Raw genomic sequence first — 10968 nt, forward strand, 5'->3', positions numbered from 1 at the left:
AAAAGAGATAGATTAGTAAGAAATACATGAGACAAAACTGAAAAATTCATATAAAGTTTGGTGTTTTCAAGTCAAAGAGATTAGAGAGAGGTTGGAGAGTTTTAGAATGATGAACATTACATTTTTGTTGCAGCCATTTGAGAGGAGGAGAGAGAATGTGTAAATTTTTCTTTATATAGGGAGACAAAAAATCCAATTAGGTTAAATATTTTTGACTCAGACGACTGAAATGTAAGTCGTCCGAGTAAATTATTCAACAGACGACTGAAATATAAGTCGTCCACACCCTAAACATAACCCCTAAACTTAATTATCTAATTAATGACTTCATAAAATCAAATCAAACTTGAAAAGTGTTTACTATACACATAAATAAACACATATAGGTGAAAACTAATTTTTGAAAAAAACATTTTAGTTTTCCAAAATCTATTTTAGTTTTCCAGAATCTAACCCTAACAATACATACAATACTACAACATATGTTTGCCAAACTCCTAAACCAAAGTATTTCATGATTCACTACTTCCACTCATCTATCTTCAAAACAAATCAATTTTATCATATCTTAATTTATATCACTTAAAACTGTTTATAATTACTTGATTTTTATTTTTCACGCATCAAAATATTTTTTTACAAGATTCATAAATTATTTTTAAAATAAACCGGTACCAGACGACTTACACTTCAGTCGTCCAGACGACTTCCAACATCTCAGACGACTCAAACGATTTACTAGGGCTATATTCGTAAAAATGGCTTCTGTTTTTTTGTTTGGTCACAAGAGGCTGAGCTGTAATTTCACTAGCTTTTAGGTTAATTTTGCATTTGATTCAAGTTTGGGTATAGGTTTGGGGTTAAAATCAAGTTGTGTGTTAGTTTTGACAAAAACTCCTAAAGCATTTCCTAACATTTCTTAAAAAAATCATCATTTATAAGAAATAATTTTTTTTTCATTCTCTACCATTCATTTTTTGGTACAGAAATAAAGAACAAAGTTATTTTTTATTAAATATGGAATAAAATAATCATTTTTTTTTATTCCTGCAATTTTATTCCTCTGTGTTTATTTTTTATCCGTTCTTCTGGTTTTCTAGAATCGTCACCATGGTAACACATGTGATTACCAGCGACTTTACTAATAGATAGATTAAATTAAGATCCAACCTTTAAAAATGAATGGGAAAATCATATTAAAATACACAAAATGTGAAAAGGGGACCTAGGAGGTCTGAAGCCTTGATCACTGACAAAAGTTTGCACATGGTAGCTAGCACTCAACTAGGCCCATATGTGTAGGTCCTATATATGCATGGTATGATTACTCCACGAAAATATATATATATATACAACGGTCTGTTTCATAACAATAATATAATAACGTTAACATTAAAACATATGGTAAACCATAGTCCGATTACATGCTTATATCATCTCTCCTCATATGATTTCATACTCGATAGTCGGCTCGTACCCGCTACTTGTCCCGTACTTATCCCGTAAATCAAGTACTTGTAGTGATCAAACCAAGTAACATGTATCTCAAAAAAAAACTTGCAAGTACAAGCCAAGTACCAAATCCTTAAAGAAAATACAACTACTTAACTCGTTTGTACTTGTTACTTGTTATAAATTTTTATAGTTTCACAATTTTAATCCATTTACATTTTAAAATTAGATGAGTCATGTTTCTTTTACTTGTCTTGTTTGTCTTATTTCACTTAAAATTCAAGTTCTCGACATTGTTAAGTCGGATAATAAGTTAATAAATATTATTATTTGTAAATGTAAGTCATCAAATATCTTTATATCTTTTAATATTTGCCTAATTACTATTTTTTACCTAATATTCGCTACTTGTTTTTAATTTTTTATTATATATTTAACAGATTTTATTTATTATTTATATTGTAACTGAAATCAAATAAATGTATTAGATTCGCGTAAAAATTTTTAATAAAAAAAGCAAAATTCATTGTATGAGATTATGCTTTATTTTAGTTATTTGCAAATAATAAGTATTTTATCAAGTACCAAATCGGATCAAATAACTTGCAAGTACTGATTTTTTTCTCGAGTACTTAATATAGCAAGTATTTATTTAGACAAGCCAAATTGAAGTCTCAAATACAATTACTTGAACGAGCCAAGCCAAGTATCAAGCTTTCGAAAATTAGCAAGTACTTGGCTTATGTCCACCCTTATTTGTGTTACAAACTTACAATATACATCAATAAGTACAATATGTTCAAGGCGGGGTGTTATTATAACACAATTACCAAGTATAAAACGGGCAAACGGCCCAAAGTCAACCTTCTGTTGGCTACCATTAACGAGAGAAGATTCGTAAATGGAGACACCCACTTCTCTAATTTTTGTGTTGTATTTTAAGGTTCTGCTCTAGAAACGTGTTTGTTTGTTCCGCTTCGTAGTAAAGCCTTACCCACCTTCGTTAAGGCTAGAGAGTCTTACTTACTCAAGGGGGTTAAGCTTTTTGACTTTTTTCAATCTTCTCCGATGAACAACTAATTTAAGTACTTAGGGGATGAGATTCTTTTACTTTTGTCCTTGGAAGAGTACGGCAGAAGCGACTAATTTAATCTTTCCCTTGATTTGAGGGGACAACCATATCATTAAAAGGAGATTATGTTTGTTGATTTTAGATTATACACAAAGCATTATCCAATTATTATATACTATCCAAACTTCTTTGTTCTTCTAAGTCCTAGGGGAAGAGAAGCTCTAAGAGTACACGCAATACACGGTAGGAATAGGATACTACAAATTAGAGGGTCCAAGCGTTTCACTTTTGGCCTATATCTCAGTCGTAGACTCGTAATATGCATCATGAAATTGAAGCTAATCCACTCACCATTCCACTGGTTACGTTCTACTGCTTTTAACTTCAAATTATTTCACATGGCTTCAGGGTGTTCTTACGATATAAATTTTGAGGCATTAGACAACCCCCCTCTCATATTGACATTGTAAAATTTTGGGACTCCGCATTCATAGAGTTAGCACAGGCAAACAGATAAAATAATATGTTTTCTTAATCATCTTTTTTTCTTTCAATTATAGGCATTTTCTTGTTATTTTCTGTGTTGAAAGTTGAAAACTTCTCCATCCGCTCATGAATTTTTCCACTAGATGTATTCATAATTATTATATTCAATCTCATAAAGCAACTCAAAAATAAATAAAATGTCTTATTTGTATAGCAATAAATTTAATCTTACATTAAAAGAGGGCAATGTTACTAATGTGACTATTATTTTTGAATAATATAATGTTACTATTATTTTTTGTCAACATATAATGTTACTATTATTAAAAATGAAATTAACTACTTGTTTTGTTTTGCTTCAGGCTCTTAATATCCGAGGCACGACACTGCATGGCCTACCTATTAATATGATCCGAATTGAGATCGTAAATAGTAGATCAGATAAATTTCTGTGAAAAGAATAGTTAATCTTTAACCAAGTTGTTTTAGTCTAATGATAAAATATTCATAGCTGTGAGTACCGCATTGGGTTCGATTTTTTTTAGCACTCGGAATGCTTTAAGTGGTAAGAAAACGCGGATCTTGTGGTTTTCGTGGTGATTAGTCTTTAAGTCTAGAAAGCATTTGAAATCATCACACCACGATTATAAAAAAAAAAAAAAAATTAATCGCATTACAATATTAAAATATTCTCGTCCTCACCAAATCACTCACACGGTAATTTAATTTGGTTCCCATCACTAGCTTAATTTAGGCAAAAATGTTCAAATTACTAAACTAGATCGTTCAACTTAAAACAAATTGGTCATAAATGTACTGTTTCATCTCATTTATATGTTAAATAAAATCATTTCCAATTTCTAATGTGAGATGATATCCTTTATAAAACTCTAAGAAATGATGGCTCTTTCACTATCAATTTTGGAATGTTCACATGAAGATCAATGGACTAACTTTGGCTATATCAATAGATCGAGTTTGAATGAGTGGATTGGACTTTGATATCATATTATTAATTAAGGTTACGAATGGGAACGACGTTTTTTGAATCGTGGGACGGTAATCACAAATATCAATGCTATGTTTACCATTCAGCAACATTACCAAAATGTAGTGCGTTTTTTTTTTGTAATAAAATAAAACACACAAGTGTGTTATTCATATTACAAAGAAAAGTAAAGTTTTGTGTTCTACAGTGATAACGCATGGTATTTCATGTGTTTTAAGTTGGTTAGGTGCGGTTTTGGATATTTATTAATATTTTTATAAATGTATATTTCCTGTTTTTGAAAGCTTATAGTAAATTTAGTAATGATATTTATATTAATATTTTTGCTTTATTGCATTCTTTTGTTACTTTACATTTTATTCAATATATATTTATATATATTTGAATTTTTCTATTAATTTAGTAGTAAAAGTTATAAAAAGATAAAAGAATTTATAAAAATAATAAAATACTGTTACATTCTAACTTAATAGAAAATTTGAATTTTTTATAATATATATATATATATTTTATATTATTTTCTTTTCAAAACTGCACTATTTTTTTCTAACAAAACCACACTAGTTTTTCTAACAAAACCACACTTATCCCGTAAAACGCACGAACCGCAGTTGAACCATCATGCATTTAAATTCTGTACCACTTATATTACTAATTCCGCGGTCACCATGCTAAGATATGTGAATTTTGAACTTATAATAAATTAACGATAAATAAGTTGATATATCTTCTTTTATGTATTACTTAAATATATTTTCTAACTTTTGTTGTGTCCCAAACTCCCAATACAAACAACAACAAACGAACTTTAACCGACGCCAAACAACTATCAAGCTTGTTGATGTTTTTTTTTTTTTTTTTGACAAAGGGCCTTATTGTTGATGTATTTAAACAACAACAAAACAACTTGGTTAATGTAATTTAGGTTAAGCAACTCACTTTTCCAAAAAAATAAGCAGCTCACTTAATAAAATGAAAGTCTCTCTTTTCCTTAGAAACCTGCAAACACGCTTTTGGACTAACTTGCAAACACTTTTAAGCAAATTTTCCAACAAACTTCATGGTTTTAGGAGTTCAACAAGATGCAAAGTTTCGAATCACGGCCGTCCTTCTAAGAGACACGGACAAGGATGTGGTTAGGCATGGGCACGGATCGGATATCCGGGTTTTTGAAGGTATTTGTGATTTGGTTCGTATGTCACGGATATCTAATTTTTCGATTTGCTTTGCTTCGGAAAAATACGGATATTCGGAAAAACAGATATCCGGAAAATAAATAGATATTTGCGGACATTTGCGGATACTTACGGATATCTCAAATGTTTTGATTAATACAAATAATCTTTAAAATTTGATACAATTTTTTTCGTAAAATATTTTTCTGCAGGATATATATGATAAAAATTAAAATAAGTAGGGAATCTACATAGGTTGTAAATTTTTTGAACTTAGTTAACAATTATAATAACACAAAACTTAAGAAAAAATTATAATTGTCATAAATATGTTCTTTTCCTTTTATTTAATACTTTTATATAAGTACTAATATAAATAGAATTTATAAAACCATATGTTAGAATAATAATTATATAATTTTATACATTAAAAATTTTAAATATAATCAAGATATATATGTATTTATATATTGCCGGATCGGATCGGATATCCATTTTCCAAAATTTTAATATTTGTGATTTCTTTTGATTTTAACGGATATTGATTTTTTAGTATTTACTTAGCTTCGAAAATTTACGGATATCCAGAATTTTCAGATATATCCGTAAATTTTCAGATCGTATCGAAATAAATAACGAATCGAATCAAATTTAACGGATAAAATGTCGAGGTGGTGTCTTCCGTTGAAATCACTCCATAAAAAGTGAATGATTGGTTCCCACAGTCCCTGATGGACAAGGGTCCCATCCATGTGTGCACAGGCGCTTCCGGTGGACGCGTGCGTGTAAGATCATCCTCCCCTAAACCTTAACGACTTCGTTTAATGTGTTTCTATATTTGAATATTGGTGATTTTTTTTTAATGAATATTGGTGATTTTTAGTGTGACGTGACGACTATTAATTAAGGGGACAAAACAGTTTTGTGAAATGTTTTTATCATATAAATCAGATAGATGGTGACGACAACATGAGATGGTGGGCGTGTAGACTTCAGGGAATGATTGTGGAGATTTCCGTAAATTACGGGGGTCCACTGGCTATAAATTCTCGCACCAGACGATCCATGTTCGATGTATTTTGTTGGAAAAAAATATTATTTTTATTATATAAAATTTTTAGGAAATTGAACCGTATGACCATGAAAAAAAACAATCCACTGTCTAACTATTTTCCTTAATATTTATTTACACGATATTACTTTTCTATAATAATACGGTATTTTCCATTTCTCCAACCAATGAAAGCTGCAGAAAAATAAATATAAAATTTGTAATTAAAATAAAAGTAAAAATATCTTCGGTAACTCTTTCCTCTGTATGTGGCTTCTTCTACTCTTTTATGTAGAATAGTTGTAACCAACTATTAGTCATTTATTCTATAAAATACGTCATCTCTTCTTCCATCTGTACACGTCAGCTTATACATCCCACAGTTATTCTGTAAAAATAAATATTTCTTATTTCTATTTCATCTGAAATACATAGAATGGAAAATCATTTTCTTTGAATTAGAGTTTATACTCCCATATTGGGTTTAGTGATTATTTGATAAGATTTAGTTTTTATTACCATTAGTGCAACCATCACCACGTTCCATGAAGCCATATGCATAGAAAAATTTGAGAAAGATGATAGATTATCTTTAGATTGCAATTGTATTTTCATCTTGTCTATTCTATATGCCTCATGTAAAACAGAAATGAATTTGTCTAGCATTTCAAAATATTGGTTTAGTTTATGAAAGATTTGAGTTGATATTAGATTAGGGTGTATATTTTCGTGTAGGGTATAGTGATTAGTGGCTAGGATTTAATTTATATTTTCGTGGTCGGTTTAAGGATGAGTTTATGTTTAGTTATGGAAGTCTAGGATTTATATTGGATTGGGGTTTACATTTTCGTGTAGGATTTAGTGCTTAGTTGATAGGATTCAATTATTACTTGATAAAGTTTGAGAAAGACGGTAGATTGTTTTTAGATTGCAACTACATCACCTTGTCCATTCTATATAACTTATGTAGAATGGAAATGAATATGTTTGGTATTCCGAAATTTGGGTTTAGTTTAAGGAAGATTTGAATTGACATTGAATTAGGGTTTATATTTCCGTGTAGGGTCTAGTGCTTAGTTGATAGGGTTCATTTTATGTACGTTTGGATTGTCAGTTGGGTAACATGACAATACATATGTGTTATTCAATGATCTATACTATTTTTCTATATGCAATAGTAATGGCTGTAAGTTTGATTCTTCATTACGTTAACATACATGGCCGGCTTATTAGGGGGGACAAGCGGTGCGACCGCCCCGGGTTCATGTTCGTGTCCTCCCGTATAATAATAAATAAAAATGAAAAAGACCCAAAATTATTTGATATGTATATAGTTTTATTTTTATTACAAAATATATAAAATATTACTGATTAAATTTTAAAAATATTTTAAATATTATCGGTATATAAATTTTTTAGAGAGTAAAAAGTTTTTTTTGCCCTAGGGCCCCAAACAGTGTTGAACCTGTCCTGTTAACATTTGTTCTGTAACGCATACAACTATTATCCACTCATCTCGCATCATACACTTACATCATATGTGTTAAATACAATTAGACTACGCGTTCCGTATAGTTATATAATTGTTAATAGTGAGTTCATATGCCACAAAAAAACACCACATCGCTTACTTTAAAAAATGCAACTAGCTACCTGCTATATGAGAAATGACAGAACCAGATGAAATATGTTCAAAGAGTCTGATATTGAATTATTGAATTATGTCAAAATCAATGCTACACACCTAAATTTGTCACCCAAATATGGCTATTTGGCCAATAAACCCATGTTTTTATGTATTACATCTATTAATATCAATATAATATCAATATCATCCATGTGTAATATTCATGTGCAATATTGTACATCGTCTATAAATATCATCATATTTTTTGTTTGCTGGATTATAATTTCCAAATAATAAAATTTAATTATATGTATATGTGTATATATATATATATGTCTTCTTTAGATTCAATTATTATTATTATTGATTTTGTCTTTTCTTTTTGAAACCAGGCTTTCCCAAAGTTTGCGGATCGTTCATCACTAAAACCATTGATGTTATTTGTTGGGTATGTGCATAGAAAGACATACCAAGCACAGTTAATGACTTAATGTGGTTGTAAATATGCGTCTATATTTGATACGTATAATAAGTGATTGTATCACTATTTTCAGTTCACAAAAAAACATATAGATAAAAAGGAATAATTCACCGTAAACTCGGGCTCGTGAGCAATGCAGCATAAAGTTTTCAAATTCTCCTTTTATATTATTGATATAAAATGGGTTCCAACAAATTAATTGTATTAGTCGGTGTCATAAATCACTAAAACCATTAATTTCTACTGTGTGAATCAGTTACAGTTAAGCATGTATATTTATCTGATATCCATCATAATAAAATTACTGGTTTTGTAGCATTATATTTTCTGTGATAATAAAAAACTAACATTATATTTGTTTACACGTTTTTATTTGATAAAAATCTATTGATTATTATGGATGGACCTCATAATTTACAAACAGACGATTTAACTAACGTGAGTATATATAAACATTGATATCGACCACCAGTCCACCAAACTTATACTGTATAATAGTTTACGTTCTTTAACATTTAAATCTCAAACTTGAGATTAATTATATAATGAGACTTTTACAAATCAAAATTTAAAGTTAAATCAATAGACTATTTCGCGTGCTTTTTCCAGGTTTTAAGAGCCTCTAATTGCTTGGATCTCCTATGTTGTACGTGAATGCGCTGATCGATAATCTTTTGAGAAAGAAATTATACGTGAGATAGTTGGAACTTGTAACGATCACCGATTCTACATTATTACAAATCGATTCGCAAAATGGTGGTATATATCACTTCAGTATCACGAGAATCTACGGTTTCTCAACTTTCTCCAACATTGGTTCAGGGAATGATTTTCAGTTAATTGTGTTTCAAATTAGCACTTAATGTATTCTGTTGGTGGCGCATTGTCTATAAACCACCTTTTGTTGATTAATAGATTTATTTAACACTCCAACCAAATTCATAACATCATAAACATAAACCATCATCACAAATTTTCGGCGGAAACAAAAAATAATCGACAAAAGTTTCCTAAATTATAGGGTTATAAAAAGGGTACGTGGGCCATACACTAGCATGTGCATGCATGTGCTTCTCCTATCTCCTGTAGCCCCCACCATTTTCCCTCTCGTTTTGAAACAAATAAAATGGACCATCTTCTTCTCCTTTCTCTCTCCCTTTACATCTCTGTCTCTCTCTTGTCGATAGCTGACCGCAGATTTTTTCTTAGCAATCTTCGACACTCAACAAAAGAAGCAGAAGAAATATTCTACAAAAAGGGTAATGGTTCATGTCTCTTTCCGTTGTGACGATAAGGATCCCTAAACGGGATATATATGGCCAGTTTGATTTTTATTACATGTCTACCAGCCCTTTGATGTGTAGTGTCGGTCTGACATTTTTTAAAAAAAAATCATAATTTCATACCTCAAATAAGTTTGTGTTTTTATTTTTCATATACCTCTATACATGCAACTAAAACTAAAATTGTCGCATAAATCGCGATGACAAAAGAGCGAGCAGTTCTTTTGCATATGCATGTTTTTTTTTCTGAAAAGGAATTTTTTTTTGCATATGTTCTAAACCTGTTTATGTGTAAAGGAAACATGAATGATTACTTTCTTAGAATTTATTTACATTTTAAAAGAGAATTGTTCAGAATTTTGAGTATTTCTACTTGATTGTGATTCAGGATGCAACCTACGAGCTCAATGAATGAACAATTCCTAAAGAAATGGCAAATGGGTCTTCAAATATTCCGTCCTTCGATAGACAACACGAGCGTCTCCGAGAGGAAGAGGGCAATAAAGCTCTCTGCAGACGTTGCAATGGCGTCTCTAAGAAAAGGAACAACATGTTGGAGCCGAGCCCTAATCCAGAAAGCCGCCACCGAGGACAGTTTCCTCGTACGTCAAATGCTCGCTGGCATCAAAGAGGAAACGTTAATCAACAGGAAGTTGCCTAAGATTGTGTGTCATAGAAAGATCGTGAGAAGAAGCAAGAAGATCTTGATGAGGAGGAAATCGAGATCAGCGATGGAAGAGGTCACAGCAAAAGCTAAGAAGCTCGTCAAGAGAAAGACTAAAGGATTAAGAAACGTTGTCCCTGGTGGAGAGTTTATGAGCAATAACGTCTTGTTGATACAAGAAACGTTAGATTACATTGTCTCACTTCAGACACAAGTGAATGTGATGAGGAGTATTGTTGATGCTGCTGAGGCTGGAGTTGAACGGTAAAAGACTTTTTTTTTTGCACGAGATTATTTGTGAAATCAGGAGATCATTGTTGGTCGATAGGACCGTATATTATATGGACATGGAAAATGTGTTACGACAGTAAGTTGTATTTGTACATAAGAAAAATTATATACGCTTATAGGAAAGTTTCATTTACATTATGGTGATTTTAATTATAACATTTTTTTTTACATTTTTTGCCTTATGTAGTTATGATTGTCGTTCGGTTGCATTTAATTAATTACTATTATATCAGTTCATATTATTTATATGCATGTATTGCTTTTCTTGGGATGTTTTTCATTCTAAAGAAAGAGACTTTTTTTTTTATTCACTGGCATTATCTAGTCTTTAGCTAATACATGATCATATCAAAAGAACAACAAGGACAATCCTTTAG

General features: G+C 30.6%; 1 protein-coding gene across 1 annotated transcript; it reads left to right on the forward strand.

Moving 5' to 3' along the window:
* Positions 1-9491: 9491 nt before the first annotated feature.
* LOC106332350 lies at positions 9492-10729 on the forward strand. Its single transcript, XM_013770820.1, has 2 exons — positions 9492-9612; positions 10025-10729. The coding sequence occupies exon 2, from the start codon at positions 10026-10028 to the stop codon at positions 10566-10568; it is 543 nt and encodes a 180-aa protein (XP_013626274.1). The 5' UTR covers positions 9492-9612; position 10025; the 3' UTR covers positions 10569-10729.
* Positions 10730-10968: the final 239 nt, after the last annotated feature.

This window comes from Brassica oleracea, chromosome C3 (genome assembly GCF_000695525.1).
Source record: "Brassica oleracea var. oleracea cultivar TO1000 chromosome C3, BOL, whole genome shotgun sequence".
NCBI classification, from domain to species: Eukaryota; Viridiplantae; Streptophyta; class Magnoliopsida; order Brassicales; family Brassicaceae; genus Brassica; species Brassica oleracea.

Bases quoted from the DNA above. Each gene is read 5' to 3' on its own strand.
- LOC106332350 (XM_013770820.1), top strand. From the start codon at position 10,026: ATGCAACCTACGAGCTCAATGAATGAACAATTCCTAAAGAAATGGCAA.